General features: G+C 35.5%; 1 protein-coding gene across 1 annotated transcript in view; it reads left to right on the top strand.

The window, feature by feature from the left end:
* Window positions 1–13762, top strand: part of LOC125645720 (resistance to inhibitors of cholinesterase protein 3-like) — a 14182-nt gene extending 420 nt beyond the window's left edge. The window contains exons 2-6 of the mRNA XM_048871511.2: window positions 2816–2913; window positions 6824–6973; window positions 7501–7690; window positions 9263–9384; window positions 10810–13762. Coding sequence (XP_048727468.2) covers window positions 2816–2913; window positions 6824–6973; window positions 7501–7690; window positions 9263–9384; window positions 10810–11085 — 836 coding nt within the window. The 3' untranslated portion in view covers window positions 11086–13762. The remainder of the gene's footprint in view (window positions 1–2815; window positions 2914–6823; window positions 6974–7500; window positions 7691–9262; window positions 9385–10809) is intronic.
* The last annotated feature ends 3753 nt before the right edge of the window (window positions 13763–17515 follow it).

The raw sequence follows: 17515 nt of genomic DNA, 5'->3' as shown, positions 1-17515 counted from the left end.
ATTTTTATCAGATAAGCCTACACATGCAGGGATCTAGACATTAACACTTGCTCTTCAAGTAAACTCGGAAGTTTTACCTGTCCGAATGAAAAACTTAGTTGTCCGAAATATTTTAAACTCTCATCCAGTAATTCTGATTATCTCTCGCTGTTAATGGGACTGATACAGTACGATCTACGTAGAATGGACCTTTGCTATAATCTGACGATTCGTTAAAGAAAACAACAGTATATGGAGTTGGATTTTACTTTCTAATATTTGATATTCATCATTAACACAATTATTATGATTATCACATTTCATACTGAAAAAATCAATTGCCCCATTGGGCAAGTGTGTATAGAGTTTCACTTGTCCATACTGGGTTTTCACTTGCCTTGGGCAATCAGACAACCGTTAATGTCGATCCCTGGCATGGATGCTCTACTAGCTCAGCTTAAACAATTGTTAGGCCAAAATGGCATATATGTTATTTTAGTACATTGCTTTTGATATTGTTCTTCTTCACATTGAAATTTTCATTGGTAATCCACCGAGACTAATGTCACATATTTATTCTACATTGATACTCAATTCTATGGAATTCGCAAAAACACCAGGTAAAATTGACCAAAAACACCACAGAAAGTACCAAAAACACCTTGTATCATTAAAATACACTTATAGGGTGTTCGATCATACTTATTCACTTCTTACCAACATTTCATATTGATAGAAGATTGAATGATTCATGGCTAAGTTTCATATCTATTAGTTTTCTCAGCACTTGGCATTGTTGGCCATTTAGTGGGCGGTTATGTCATATCATTTCATAAAATTTGTTCACATTGCCCAGAACTTCTTGAAGAGGACAAGAATATATTTCACTTGTCCTCCTCTTTCCTTTTTGACTTCCTCCTTTAGTCCTTCACTTTCCTTTTTGACTTCCTCCTCTTGTCCTCCACTAAGTCTTTCCGTTTTGACTTCCTCCTCTTGTCCTCCACTAAATCTTTCCGTTTTGACTTCCTCCTTGAGTCCTCTACTTCCCTTTTTGACTTCACTGTAGGACATACCTCTTCACTAATCTCTTCCTCCTGCAATTGTTTTTCTGAAATGCAGTGCATCTTTTCATCAGAATCTGCACCATCCTAATAATAAGTGAGTATCTACATGCTGGTGAAAATTAGCCATAAATCATTAACTTTTCTATCAATATGAACAAAACTTTAGGAATGTATGTAAGTATGATCTAATACTTTGTAAATGTTTTTAAGGATACATTGGTGCACTTCTGATAAAAAATGGGATCCTTTGATCCAAGGTGTAGTGATCTACGTGAGTGGATCCGATCAAAGGATTTTATTTCAGTCAGATTCCATTGGTGTTTTCGGCACTTTTGCGGGGTGTTTTCAGTTTACAATTTAATTAGCAGAAACACCTAAAACACAAGGTAATTAAATTACCTTGTGTTTTAGGTGTTTCTACAAATTCCATGGACCATTGATACTCTTAACACTTAATTGCTACAAGGGTGGATCCTTAAAACACCCCGGTCCACTTCTTGCATACGTTGTATTATTCATTCTAGAAAACCACATCTTTTAGATTCTGTCATGATTTAACTCCTTACTATTTGAGAAATCAGTGTAAGGTTGACCAATCTGATTAAAATCAGCTCCTCAAGGAGTGACAAAACAAAAGAAATAAAGGAGCAGATCGAGGAGCTGATTTTAATCAGATTGAAGATTGACATACTTTCAATGACAATGTGTGAAAGTTCCTAGGGACCCAATCAAATATTGCTCTTCATAAATTATTTTTTACTGGTATTTAAAAAATTAGGACATTCATCTGCATCTTTTAGGCATGTTTTATTATTGCAAATTGTCAAATGTAACAGAACAAGGACCAGCGAATGATATAGTGTAGCTCTCTGTTAGTTCACTCATTGATTGAAAATAGAGTAATATTAATTAAGTTGTAAAGCAGGCAAACATCTGCAAACAATATTGAACAAATAGGGATTCAAAACAATTGTGTCCTATGGGATTACTTAGTATATATGTTGCTCTGTGAAGTATGTTTTAATCTGTTGATGTATGGAACATGTTAGATTGGATCAGGACCATATTTCTATACTTATTTATGTTTCAAAGTCATTCCTATTTGTAAATGTTGGTCTCTATTGCTCACTTAATTTGTGTGCCTGATCTGAATTTTGCTTATCTTATGGGTTGTACCAAGATTAGCCGACTTTAATGCACAGTACAATTTAGAAGTTCCATAACATTTGCAAGGATTGTTACTAGATCACAAAAGATGCTAAAATCATGAAAATAGAAGTTGTTTAACTGTGTATGTATGTATTTCAAAACTAAAATTTAATTAGGAAAACTTTAAACATTTGATCTTGACATAGTAAGTAGCTCAGACCTTGCCTTTTTATTCAACAAGTAAATGATTTTCTCATATATCTCCCTACTGTATAAAGGACATCTTCTTTAGTTGGAAGTTTTTGTGATTTCTTCCGTAAAAGATAGCAAATTATATTCTGCATTTTCCATTTTTTAAGATGCACTATACCTATCTGTACTGATGTGTATCTTTATATAGATTGCAATTGTAATTGTTGTGGATTTTTCCTATCAGCAAAATTCCTATAATTTTCCTTTTCTTCAGAAATACCCTTTATAGAGTACATGTATTCTTATAATCGGAATATCTTACAAAATAAGATAATTTACACTATCAGAGATGCAATTGTTAATGGTGAATGTTGATGGGCATATTTCGTAACATTGATGGAGTACGGATAATTTGTCTTGTTATTATTCAGCACCACCAAGAGCTCCTCGAGGGCCTGGAGGGGGAAGAAATGAACCGCCTGTGGGAATGCCACCAAACATGGATGCAGAAATTGAAAGGCATATGAGGGTAATGATGGGATGAACTTCAATTAATATTGAGAATGCAATTCTGATCATATTTTTAGAGTTGTTATTAATTATTACATATAAAGTCAAACCTTGTTATATCACACTCGATGGAGCTAAGAAAAACATTCGAGATATTCAAGGGTACCATATACCTAAAGACAGTGCAGTTGGGACTTCCAAATCACTTTGACATATATCCATTATATACTACTCAAAATTTGATAAGGATCATAGATATTTTTCTGTTTAAAAAATTGATAACTGCATAACTGACAATATTGTGTTCAAGTGAAATCAAAAACGTCTTCAACAAACTTGCACGTGCATTTCATGCCATGGGAAATGCGTTTCTCATCACAGTTTATGCTTTTGCTACCATTGCACGATTTTCACTCAGGCATCGGTGTCTGATTCTTTCTAAAATTTCAAACTCACTTGAGTGTTTACACTACGTTTATCAACACAATGCCCCCTCAACGTGTAAGGCATCGCCTGATGACAGAACAACTGGGCAGATGTATTGGAATGCTTGACGCTGGCTATCACAACGCGACGTTGCAAATGCACTAAACCTCAGTCAGAGCGTTGTAAACAGGGCCTGGAACCGACAGCAAACTTTTGGTACAGCAGCACACCGACATGGGGGTGGTCGTCAGAGGTCGACAACCCAACGCCAAGACCATTTTGTGGCTCTTCAGGCACGACGTCATCCCTTCTGGACAGCAACCAGCCTACGTAACGACCTCCTGAACGCCTCGGGGGTGAATGTGTCCACTCAGACGATACGGAATCGGCTTCACAATGCAGGTCTCAACTCGAGAAGGGATTGTGTTCGAGTCCCTCTGACTGTTCAACACCGTCGAGAGCGATTGGACTGGGCTGAAGATCATGTCACTTGGACACAGAACGATTGGGTTCAAGTTCTGTTCACCGATGAGTCCAGGTATTGTTTGGACTTTACAGACAGGAGGCACCGAGTGTGGCGACGACAATGTGAGCGTTTCCATGATGCCAACATCAGTGAACATGACCGTTATGGTGGTGGTTCCATCATGGTTTGGGGTGGAATCAGCAGGGATGGAAGAACAGATCTTCGTGTCCTGGAGAGAGGAACAATGACGGGGATGCGGTACCGGGATGAGATCCTCGATGTTTACGTCAGACCCTATGCTGGTGCTGTTGGCCCTGAGTTTATCCTGATGGATGATAACGCCCTTCCTCATCGCGCCAGAATGGTGGAGCAGTACCTTCAGCAGGAGACAATTGTCCGTATGGACTGACCAGCGCGCTCGCCAGACTTGAACCCGATTGAGCATGTATGGAACATGCTGCAGGTTGCCCTTTCATGCCGTAGAGCACAACCCACGACTTTGGCAGAGCTTGGAAACGCCCTCGTGGAAGAGTGGAACAACCTTCCCATCGACGTTGTCAAGCCGTCATTGATGCAAGGGGAGGCCATACCCGGTATTGACACTTCATCGACTAAGTGTAATGATGGACTATCCCCCAAAACTGTGTTAAATCTTTCTCTGGTTTGCTGTTAACTTTTTGTAATGAAATGCCTTTTGGTGTTGTTATCAGATTTCAAGCATTCCGTATTGATAAAAGTTCATGCCGTTCATGAATTTTCATTCATAACCTGAGTAAACACGTTTCTGAGTCAAATTTATGTCTTTTGTTATGTTAGTGGTAAATTACACACATATAACCTAGTGATCCTTATCAAATTTTGAGTAGTATATTTGAGATATTGATGTTCCAGATACAGAAGTTCAACTGTATTTCAATTCCAATGTATAGGCCAATTCAACTTAATTAGTAGATAATCATCCAGGGTCAGCAAAAAGTATGGGGCGGGTGGGAGGATTTTATTTTTTAATTTTTATTTTCTGAGAAAAATATTAAAGACAAACGAGTTTTATTGAACAGATCCGCATCATTTAATAGCAGATGGATATCAATCTATGCTATTTTCATACACTAATCCCAGGTTAAGCTTTACTTTAAGGCTTCTCACGTTCCTATACCGGAAATGTAAACAAGAAGTGTAAATACCGGAGTCGAACATGAAAATATTCCGGAAATCGCAAGTTTCGCAAAATAAAAAAATTCGGGCGGGCCAATTTTTGGGGGGCAGGCGGGGATGATAATCTATCAATTAAGTTGAATTGGCCATATTATACTTTAGTTATGTATTCCACCATTTTAATGCTTTCTGATTGAGAGTTGTCTAGTGTTTGATCTTATAAATAGAAAAGCTGTAGTATTAAAGTGTATGTAGGAGAGGGATAGCCTCGCTAACACATTTTTCTCTATTTCACTGGTCCTTATGTCCATTAGTGACCCAAATATCTAGTAAGGTCTGTAGCATTTATTTCATGTCCTTTAATGTACTTGTAAATAAATTCATATTTTAAAAAAAATAATGGATTGGTCCTTGTAGTTTCACTTCAATTTGGTTAAATAAATTTATACTAAATGCATAATCATATATCGTATAAGTGGAATTTTTAGCGAGACACAAATTCAGCGATTTAACCATAGAAATGGGTACATAATATTCAGCGAGAGCTAATTTTAGCGATTTTATAATTTTAAGAAAGATAACTATTACCTACATGTACGATATGGAATAAATTGCTCAATATTCAGTTTTAGTGATCTCAACACCCTCACTTACACTAATAATGCCAAAATTAAATCCTTGCTAAAAATTCTGCTTATACTGTATATCAAAATACAGTAATTTACATGTCATCGGATATTTGTACTTAACCAATGCTAGCTGCAGAACTGTAGCTCTCGGAAAAAATATTGTGACGGAACAGAGAGCTACAGTTCTGCAACTAAACCAATGCATGACAGTATTCAGAAGTTTTCTTAATATGTAGAGGCCAAAAAGCAGTGGGGAATATCTTTCCAAAAATAGTTTTAGTATGCATAAAACATTAAAAATAGCTCTGGTCCACTACAATGTTAATAAAAAAAAAATCATGTAATCAATGTTAGACAATGTCAGAGATTTTAACACCCCCCCCCCCCCCCCCCCTCTCAGTCTCCACAATGTCAGACAACAGAAACTTGTCAGAGTTTATCACACACACCCCCCTCTCCACAATGTCAGACAACAGAAACTTGTCAGAGTTTATCACACACACCCCCCCCCCCCCCCTCTCCACAATGTCAGACAACAGAAACTTGTCAGAGTTTATCACACACACCCCCCCTCCACCCCCTCTCCACAATGTCAGACAACAGAAACTTGTCAGAGTTTATCACACACACACCCCCCCCACCCCCTCTCCACAATGTCAGACAACAGAAACTTGTCAGAGTTTATCACCCCCCCCCCCTCAAAACTTCTTGAATTTAAATTTTGTATGACTTGATTTTTTTTATCTTGCCCCTTAGTAAAATGAATGTATTAAAATAAAACTGTCAGTTAATGATGGTATTTGCCACTGTTACTAAATATTAACAAATAATTTGAAAGAAATCTACATGTACGAGCATAATATGATGATTGTTAATAGCAATAAAAAAAGAAATAAGGGGGGGGGGGGACCTTACAATACATAAGCTAGTTAAAACCAAACTTGTTGTGAATAATCAATGATGTGTATGTTGGTGGGGTTTAACCATTGTCAACCAATTTGACTGTAATTCAAAATAAAGTACCTGTTTATCATAATTAGTATGATTAAATAACTAAAAGTAAAATAGAAGAAGAAATTATAGCTTTATATAATCAATAATACAGGCAGGTTCCAATGTTAGTATAATGGTCTCTTTTATTTTTAATTGCAGAAATATCAATATGCTGTAATTTTGTAAGAGCCTGATATAGCTTTTGAACGTCACTGAGACAATGTTGGGCATTATGGGGTCTGTTTTATTGTGCATTATAGCAAGGACCACACCCTGGAATGCGACATGCAGCCGAGATGAGCAAACAGCAATCCCGAACAGGAAGCAGTGGTAGAGGGGGCATGATGGGAATGGTGCTGCCTGTGTACGCTGTGGGGATCATTGGCTACCTGATTTATACACTGGTCAAGGTAAGCTAGTTATCCATGTCTGGAGAATGAACCACCAATTATTTACACATGACAAGTACAGAGTACAAGGCAGCTTAGTGATACTATTTGATTGTTATACACCCATCTTTTGACAGGCTGTATTACGATATAGGCTTTCCTGTCTGTCTGTCTGTCTGTCTGTAAGCTTTTTCATGTGGAAGTCATATTTCTTGTACTTTGAGGCTTAGAACTATCACATGATTTTTGGTCTGTTATTGCATCCTGCGGAAAGGGGGGTTGGGTTGCAAATCATCAAATTTTGGTCAGTTGATGCATTTGAAGGGGAGTGTCATGACCCAAAACTAGGTCATTGTAGTATCAATTTGAAATTGCAAAAGACAGCTGATGACTTCAAGCATGCAAACATGGATGTGCATCATGTACCAGGTACACATAGTTGCAGATGAGTGTATCATGTACCCTAGAGTGCTCTTTATTTGATATTAATATTAAGAAAAAGGGAGCAAAACTCCACTGCATTGTAGAATTAATACTTCACATTCCAGGTCTTTAACAAGAAGAGTAAAGGAGAGTATGACCGAAAGCCTGGATACGAGAGAGTGAAACAGACGAGTCCAAACACGTCTGAAGAAAGCTCCACCATAGAGGAAGCGTCACTGAGTGAGCTGAAGGACAGCAGTGCTAAGCTCTCCGAGCTGGAGGATCTGTTGTCAAAGGCCGATGATAAAAACATCAGTAAGGACATTTATCTGTATATGTGTGATATCTTATGCTGGGAGTAGTGACATACTGATTATTGCCGACTTTCGATTGTCAGTCGCTATAACTGAAATGATGTGAATAATCGATTGTCATTTTGAAAATCGGAAATCGTCGACGTCTGTATTTTAAAAAAAAATAATTCGAATATTCCTGCTGCAACTTAACTAAAACCAATAATGGCTGACGAAGCTGAGTCATCCAATAAGATTGAATATTGTTTAACGTCCCTCTCAAGTGTCTGTCACTCATTTGGAAACGTCACGACTACCAGTATAGGGCTGCAAAACTTAGGCTCGGCGCTTACAGCCTTTGAGCAGGGAGTTTATCGTGCCACATGTGCTGCGACACAGGGCCTCGGATTTTGTCTCTTATGACAAGCAAGGGGTTCTGAGGCCCTATTCTAAACCAGATCCCATAAGAACAACAACAAAAGTCAAAAGATCTATCCCTATCCTGGGAAAACAAAATCGAAAGTATGGGATTATTAACCTCTACTTTCTAATGATTTTATTCTAAGTAAGATAATATTTAGGGTAAAAATTAATGTAAATTTAATATATTCATGCCATAAATTTGAAATGCATGAAATTCCATAATTTTTCGATTAATCAATCAAAAAGGTTCATCTGATTAATCCGATTATCGATTAATTTTTTTCCCCAATTGCCCACCACTAGCTGAGAGTATCAAGGAACTGAGCATTATGAAAATATCTGGCGTCTAAATTTAAAAATCTCCCAGATCCCTCTCATTAAGAACAAATATTAAATGTTTAAAAAGAAGGCATTCCTAAAGGAAACTATGCCTGTGTTATATTTTGATTGATGGGATTAGATATGCATCGTCAGCTGATCAATGTTTTGAGAGTGTTCAGTGCACAGCTATCATTGTTAGCGTAGTACAGTAAATAATTGCTTTGAGTGTATTGTATGCTTTTAAAATGAACTAGTTCCTACGATTTAGTATGCCGAGATCCACTCTATCTCTCGTACCTCCGGCCTTCCATCATGTAAAAATTTTGAGTGATGCAACATATCTTAGCTATTATTACCAAACTGACTGATTGGCAAAAATTAATTTCTTAAGATGGAATGTTGGATCAATAAATAAAATAATTATTAAAGTTTATCTCCAATGTTTTAAACAGTGTCATATTATGGTTATCAAGGGTATTAGTCACTAATTCTTGCTAATAAGCAAAAATCAAATGCAGTTTGTTTGTTGTGCTTTTTTGTTCCCCTTTCGATATCTATACCCCATGGAAGTTGTGAAGGGTATAATGTTTTTGACCTGTCTGTCAGTCCGTCAGTCCCTTTTTTTGTCAGCGTAACTTCTCTGAGACCACTCAACAAAATTTCGTGAAACTTTGTAGTTAATAAGGACACAATGTGTAGATGTGCATATTCCCAGGAAATTTGATTCAATAATTTTTCTGGTAGTTATACCCCTTTTGAACTTAGAATTTCGATATTGATGACAGATTTATATTGTATATATGTTTTACAGGTATTGATGACAGAATAATATTGTATATATGTTTTACAGGTACTGATGAAATGAGAGCGCTTCAAACAAGGCTGGAAGAAACTGAGAAACAGATGGCAAGAATCCTGAATGCCATGAAGTCTGTCTCCTCAAAAATGACCGATGTCATTGACCCCAAAGAAGTAAGTAAAGAAAGTCTGTAATTTAGGTTGGCTGTTAGTTAAATCGGATGAAATTTGTGACTCTGGGAAAGGCCAAGGCACAGCTGAGATGAGTCAGAGAAGAATAGATGGTGTGCTCTATGAAGATTGATATTTGTGATGATTTGCATTCAACAACTGTAACAGAGGTTTTATGATTGTACAGTGTTTCAAACAATCTGTCTATGGGAGTGATGTCTGGGAGTGATGTCTTGGAGGATTGTCTGGGAGTGATGTTTGGGAGGGTTGTCTGGGAATGATGTCTGGGAGGGTTGTATGGGAATGATGTCGGGAGGGATGTCTGGAAGTGAAGTCCGGGAATGATGTTTGGGAGTGATGTCTGAGAATGATGTCTGGGAGGGGTGTCTGGGAGTGAAGTCTGGGAGGGGTGTTTGGGAATGATGTCTGGGAGGGATGTTTGGGAATAATGTCTGGGAGTGATGTTTGGGAGGGGTGTCTGGGAGGGTTGTTTGGGAATGATGTCTGGGAGTGAAGTCTGGGAGGGTTGTTTGGGAATGATGTTTGGGAGGATGTCTGGAAGTGAAGTCTGGAAGGAGTGTCTGGGAGTGATGTCTGGAAGGGTTGACTGGGAAAGTTGTCTGGGAGTGATGTCTTGGAGTGATGGACTCCTAAGAGTGCACTATAATCAATCACTTATATCTGTTAATTAGGGTGGTGCATATTAATGACTTGTATCTGTTAATTAGGGTGGTGCAGATTAATCACTTATATCTGTTAATTAGGGTGGTGCAGATTAATCACTTATATCTGTTAATTAGGGTGGTGCAGATTAATGACTTATATCTGTTAATTAGGGTGGTGCAGATTAATGACTTATATCTGTTAATTAGGATGGTGCAGATTAATCATTTATATCTGTTAATTAGGGTGGTGCAGATTAATCACTTATATATGTTAATTAGGGTGGTGCAGATTAATCACTTTTATCTGTTAATTAGGGTGGTGCAGATTAATCACTTACATGTATATCTGTTAATTAGAATGGTGCAGATTAATCACTTATATCTGTTAATTAGGATGGTGCAGATTAATCACTTATATGTGTTAATTAGGGTGGTGCAGATTAATCACTTACATGTATATCTGTTAATTAGGGTGGTGCAGATTAATGACTTATATCTGTTAATTAGGGTGGTGCAGATTAATCACTTACATGTATATCTGTTAATTAGGGTGGTGCAGATTAATCACTTATATCTGTTTATTAGGATAATTAGGGTGGTGCAGATTAATCACTTATATCTGTTTATTAGGATAATTAGGGTGGTGCAGATTAATCACTTATATCTGTTTATTAGGATAATTAGGGTGGTGCAGATTAATCACTTATATCTGTTTATTAGGATAATTAGGGTGGTGCAGATTAATCACATATCTGTTTAATAGGATGGTGCAGATTCTGATGAAAAGGTGAAACGTGATTCAGAAAAACAGTTGCAGAAGGAAGAGGTTAGTGAAGGGGCACCTACCAACAGTGAAGGGACACCTACCAACAGTGAAGGGGCACCTACCAACAATGAAGGGGCACCTACCAACAGTGAAGTCAAAAAGGAAAACGGAGAACAAGAGGAGGAAGTGATTCTTTTGGAAGGAGAAAAGGAATCTGAAGAAGAGTCTGGTATCAGACAGAGAAAAGTACATGTCGAACAAAAAGAGGACTAAAGTGGTTTCTTTTGGGTTGCAGTGATTTGGTGATGTGCAATTGATTAACTACAACTGCTGGACCTTTTCAATAATTTAAGAGCTCATTAAAACTGACAATGATGCATGTTTGAATTTTGATCTTGTGCATTTACTACAAGCACAGAACGAACCATGGAATCACGATAGATAGGTCTATTGGAGGCTCGGCATGAATGAAGTGCTGTATAGTGGGAAATTTTTGCCCACGCTCAAAGCATGTTTTACTTCCACCCATTTTGCCTGCTTCCTGAATGTGCAAATTCAAACTGAGCAATGGTCAGTGGATTTAGGTGAATTTTGAATGGGTCAAAATTTTTTTTTTTAATGTGTGGGTGAAAATTTTCTGGTTCACAGTATTTATGAATTTATAAATTTGTTGAAATACATATTCTTCTCAAATCATAAAGCCTCTACTGATATTAATTTGTACATTTGAAAACACTCAAAAAAATCACAACCAATAATGCTATTGCTTTTTGGTCTGAGCTGTGTTTCATGATCTCATGTAATTCTGAAGAAATTGAATTGTCTATTCTATCATTTTACAAGGAAGATTTTTGTTTTTAAATGTTGAAGCATGATTTTTATGCTTGTTTAATCTAACAAAGTCCTGTGATATTATGAAAAGGTCTTCAGATTTGATTGCTTTATGTGTTGTATTGTGAAGTTTAAGCATCAGGCATCCCATGTCTGTGTTCAACAACAGTTTAATGGCTATTGATTTCTTCTGCAAATGCATTTCATATTGCAAAAATAAAGATTTGTTTCCATTGGATTGTCAAATCAAATAGAATCTCAGCTTGATCAAATACTTTGTTTGCACAATACACAATTATTATTATTATACTATTTACCCTGTCTTTTACATAGGCACAGTGTGTGGGGTGTTTTTTTTTTTTTTTACTGTTCATCAATGAATTCTTTTTATATATAACAGCATAATATGATATATCATTATTTCCTTTATTTTACCATGATTACCATGTGTTTAATTTATGGAACATTGGGGTTGACATCTGATGTGTTTGGCACTGGGTCTTTGAGGTATTTGATATGTAGTTCAGTTAGATCATTTAGTTTTATCCACGTGTGTGTATTGTGACTGCTGTTGTGTGTTACAGTAAATCACATGTCATTTGTGAGGCTTTATTTCTGTGATCTTGTCAGCGAGACTTATTTTTAGCAAACATTCAATATGTTCATCACTATATTTTATGTACAATGTTGTTGACAGGAACCTTATCGTATCAAGACAACCTCATAAAATTATATCGAGGTGAAGACCATGTGAATTAAAAATAATCCATAATTCATAGTAATATGCTATTTGTCAAAAATGTCTACTGAATGAAATCCAAACAAATAACAGACATTTTTAATTGTGTTTTAATGTCATCCCTGTTTATTTTGTATGAAATGGTCTATATATGCACTGAACAGAATTTTTGGAAATATTTTTTAAAGAGTAAAACTACAAAGAAATCTTCGTAAGTTTTGACATAAACAATTAACTAAATCTCAACAATACCTGTATCTACTGGTCTTTGTAGTTTCTGTTATTGAAAGAAGGATATCCCCAAATTATTAGTTCAGACATGTCCTTTATTTATATCAGATGCAGATTTAAATACTTAAACATTAATACAGACTTTATAATCAATTCTTGAATTTTGTAACTTAAAGGAAAAAAGTTCTTCTGAAAAACCAAGATTTGTATAACATACACCTTCCTTATATAATGAAGACTCAAGTTAATGTTGAACCATTTTAATGAAGATTCAAGTTTACCACTAAATCAATTATGTTGCTAAATGTCTTTCGTAGAGAGTTGAACACAGATATCTTGAATACCATGGACATGTCAAAGTGATTCAGAAGTTCCAACCCCTTCTTCTTTAAGTATTTTACCCTTGATATCAGGAATCCTCAGATATCTTGAAGTTTTTTCTCGGTCCCATCAAGTTTGAGATAATAAACTGAATTTTTGAAAAATCAATTTCTGTCAAATATCGTACATGTATGCTAAATATAATACATTTAAGGTATGTTTTTATTGTAAATTGATTTATCAAAATAAGATTTAGACAAAAAGATTAACAACAAATTTACTCACAATAAAATATAACTATGTAATCAGATTTCTATAAAAGGTTTTTGCACGACTGATTTCCATACCCTAAGATGAAGAATTCCACATAATTCAAAATGCCAGATTATTCAACATAGTAACTCTAATAGATATTTTTAAATTTCAAATAACTTGAAGCAAATTTTTGAAAATACATGTATTTGAAAATTCAGGATGTCAACTTTCAACTTTTTTCCCCAATGTACATAAGACTGTGATATATCAAGTTTGGTATGAAAAAAAGGGTGTGTCAGAACAATAATTACCTTTTGTAACAGTCCCAATGATTATACACAGTGGTCCCCCTGGACAGCTCATCTGATTGGCAATATTGTATGAGAATTTTTTTGTTATTTTATTTACGCTTTTTGTTTGGTTTAGCGCCTTCTGTACATTTACACTCTGAATTATTAATACTTTCTAATCACTGTATATGGTATGTCTTGTGTTGTTATACTTAATGTCTACATTTGTTACATGGTGTTTGTATGCATACATGTAGACTGAAATTAAATGTTAGTTAAAGCACACTGGAGTAATGTGATTTATGCAATACAGTGTACAGAACACATAGAGTTGGTGAGCAGAAGGTCAATTGGGTTCCATTATACTCCAGCATAAAGGCTCTTAGTCGTATAGAATTGTCCAAAATGAAATATTTATGAATGCAGAAATATAGATTATTGGGTAATTTTGATATTTGGAGTATTTGTCTCCCCTTCCCAGAAGGAGGACATTTTGTTTTAGTGTAAATTCTTCTTCTGCTTCTTCTTCTGCTTAAAATTGTCATACAAAGTTTGTTCGGACCATAACATTTTTAGGTCACCCGAGTAAACTCAGGTGACCTATTGGTTGTCGTGCGTTAACAATTTAACATTTTTAACTTCTTCTTGATAACTACCAGTCCAATTCTTTTCATATTTGGCATGAAGCATCTTTGGGACAAGGGAAACATAAATTGTAAATTCAGGACTCCAGCACCCCTGGGGCCCTAGGGATGGGGCAAAAACTGCCCAAAGTTGACCAATTTTCAAAAATCTTTTTCTCAAGAACCAGCCAAACTTGGTATATAGTGTTTATATGTAAAACACTTAAAATGCCATCTTCTTTAGTGTTATTGATACTTAATTGAACTAAATGGATACTTAGAAAGAAAAAAACCAGGTAGTCCTTTACCAAAATTGTAAATTTGATGATCCCAGGGGTAGGGGTTTTGGTATCGGGGTGGGGCCAAAATGGTCAGTTATTAAATGTGTGAACAATAGACATTTTTAACTTCTTGATAACTATCTTTCCAATTCTTTTCAAGTTTGGTATGAAGCATCTTTGGAAGAAGGGGGACATAAATTGTAAATTTCAGGACTCCAGCACCCTTGGGGGCGGGGCTAAACTTTCCAAAATTGACCAATTTTCAAAAATCTCTACAACCGCACATGTGTAAGAAAAACTACACATGTGTAAATGCCTAGTGATGTAGAGCAGGAAAGCCTCCACCAAAATTGTAAATTTCATGATCCCTGGGGTAGGGGTTTTGACCTGAGGGTGGGGCCAAACTTACTATATAGTGTTTATGTGTAAAACACTTAAATAACATCTTTCTTAAGTGTTATTGATACTAAATTGAAACTAAATGGATGTTTAGAAAGAGCAGGTAGTCCTTTACTAAAATTGTAAATTTCTTGATTCCCGGGGTAGGGGTTCTGACCCCAGGGTGAAGCCAAACTTACTATATAGTGTATATGTGTATAACACTTAAATAACATCTTCTTTAGTGTTATTGATACTAAATTGAAACTAAATGGATGTTTAGAAAGAGCAGGTAGTCCTTTACTAAAATTGTAAATTTCATGATCCCCGGGGTAGGGGTTCTGACCCCAGGGTGGGGCCAAACTTAGTATACAGTATTTATCTGTAAGTTTGCTGATACTGTATAAAATCTAAATGCATACTAGGAATAGCAGAAAAGAATGTACAAAAAATGGTAATTTTACACATCTTGTTTTATATTGTTGCTGAACATCAGAAATTATCTTAGATATTCAGAACAGGAATTTTTCTTTCTAGATTTCATAGCCCTTGGGAGTAGTGATACTTTTTCACTAGTACTCAGGTGACAGATAAGGCCTGTGGGCCTCTTTGTTGTCTTTTGACCTTGGCATTTGGTTTGTGGGTATACCATAGTAAGGCAGTGTGCCACATGCTACTTTTAATGACCTTTGACCTTTTATGTAAAGATCGAATAATGGAATTTTGGGCGATTTTTTTCCCTGGACCATAACTTTTTTTGTCTTTTGACATAGACCTGTTATTTGGTATGTTGGTGTACCATGATAAGACAGTGTGTCGTGTGCCATTTTTAATTACCTTTGACCTTGACCTTTCCACTTTAAAGATGATCCCTAGAAATGTTTTTAAAAATTTGGTCTATAGAAAATGGAAGGGGAGACATCAGTTTTAGTGTGCTAAAGCAATTTTTCCTAGCTGACACATAAGTTTTTTTTGTTTTTTTTTTTCGTTTTTTTTTTTTTTTGTTGTTGTTGTTGAAATTTCATCTTGTGCATTATATTATAATTTCATAGAATTTATCGAAGACTTACATTTTTTTAGTTTTTTACAATAAAAGATGTTCTCAATAGCCTGAATCACTCACTTTGCTCAAATACATGTAACTAAATATAATTTTTAATGTAATTACATGTACTTGATTGAAATTAAGGCTGACTGCATGCACAATGTTTGGAGCACAATGTAATACTGGTGCCACAAATGAAAACTTGTGGTGGTTATGAATTGATTTTCGTATGTGAGATAGAAACAACTTTCAAATTGGGTATAGATTGCTGACACAGACAACTAGAGGGACCGTTGTTCTGGAGAATGTCTTAGCCAATCAAAAACCATGGCAGCCATCCTGAAATTTGGATTGCCTTAAAAAGTACAATACTTCTGCAGGACCACTAGATGACCATAATGCCAAAAATGGCAACTGCATATCTATGGAGCACCAAATTAACATAAACTCAAATAATTGAAGACATCGTCAATTATTTGGAGATATCAATTCATTTGATGCGTGCAACAATTTAATTAAAGATCTCTTCAAATAATTAATGATATCTTCAATTCCGAATTATTGCGCGCATTAATTGAATTGATGATAGCATTAATTTTTCAGCTGAATTGATGCACCCTTTAATTGAATTAATGATATCTTTAATTCATTTGAAGAGGCAAATAATTCTTTTAGAGAGAGCAACTATATAATTAAAGATATCTTCAATTCAACATATCCACAATTGAATTAAAATGATCTCTTTAATTGAATTGTTGCTCTCTTTAAAAGAATTCATGCGTGCATTAATTCCTTATACAAAAGCATTGTAAATTATTAAAGATATCTTCAATTGAATTAAAGAGATCATCAAATTATTTATACCGAGCTCTAAATTAATTATTGCGAACAATATTTCTCTGAAATTAATGCTCTCATCAATTGAATTGAAGGGAGCAATAATTGAATTAATGCGCGCATTAAATCTATTATTGCTCTCATTAATTCAAATGATGGGCACATCAATTGAATTGAAGAGAGCAATAATTGAATTAATGCATGCATTAAATCAATTATTGCTCTCATTAATTCAATTGATGTGAGCATTAATTCAATTGATGAGAGCAATAATTGACTTAATGCACACATTAATTCAATTAAAGAGAGCAGTAATTGAATTTATGATATCTTCAAATAATTGAAGAGTTTATGTTAATTTGGTGCTCCATACATATCCAGCCCTGAAGATGTCCGTTTAATTGTACATGTAACCAATCAAAAGTCAAGATGGTTACAGTGAATTTGGTTCAAAGCAATCACCCCAGAAAGGATTTTACCACATAAAGTGATTGGGTATATACATGTAGGCATTCTTGAAAAGTAAACAATTTTGTTTCAGCTAATTAAAAACCATATTGTAGCTGCATTTGAATAGGACCTCTCAGATCAATTAACAACTCAGTTCTGCAAGAGGAGCAACATGTACCAATTAAATTACATGATGATTGTAGGGGTATGCATTTACTTTGGAGACAGATCAAGATGTATATTCAAAGGGCCTGGGCTCGAATCCTGGTCTGGTATATTTGCATTTTCCCCCTGCATATTCAAACGCAATGCTCAGAAATTTTGAATTCCTGTATAACAGTAATGTGGTCAAATACATGATATATTTGGTATTGTCCCTGAATTGATTTGCTCCATAGAAATGAAATTCGCAATACACAGAC

This window comes from Ostrea edulis, chromosome 6 (genome assembly GCF_947568905.1).
Source record: "Ostrea edulis chromosome 6, xbOstEdul1.1, whole genome shotgun sequence".
NCBI lineage: Eukaryota > Metazoa > Mollusca > Bivalvia > Ostreida > Ostreidae > Ostrea > Ostrea edulis.
Note: the sequence above shows the minus strand (reverse complement) of the source record. Positions and strands in the feature narration are given on the sequence as shown.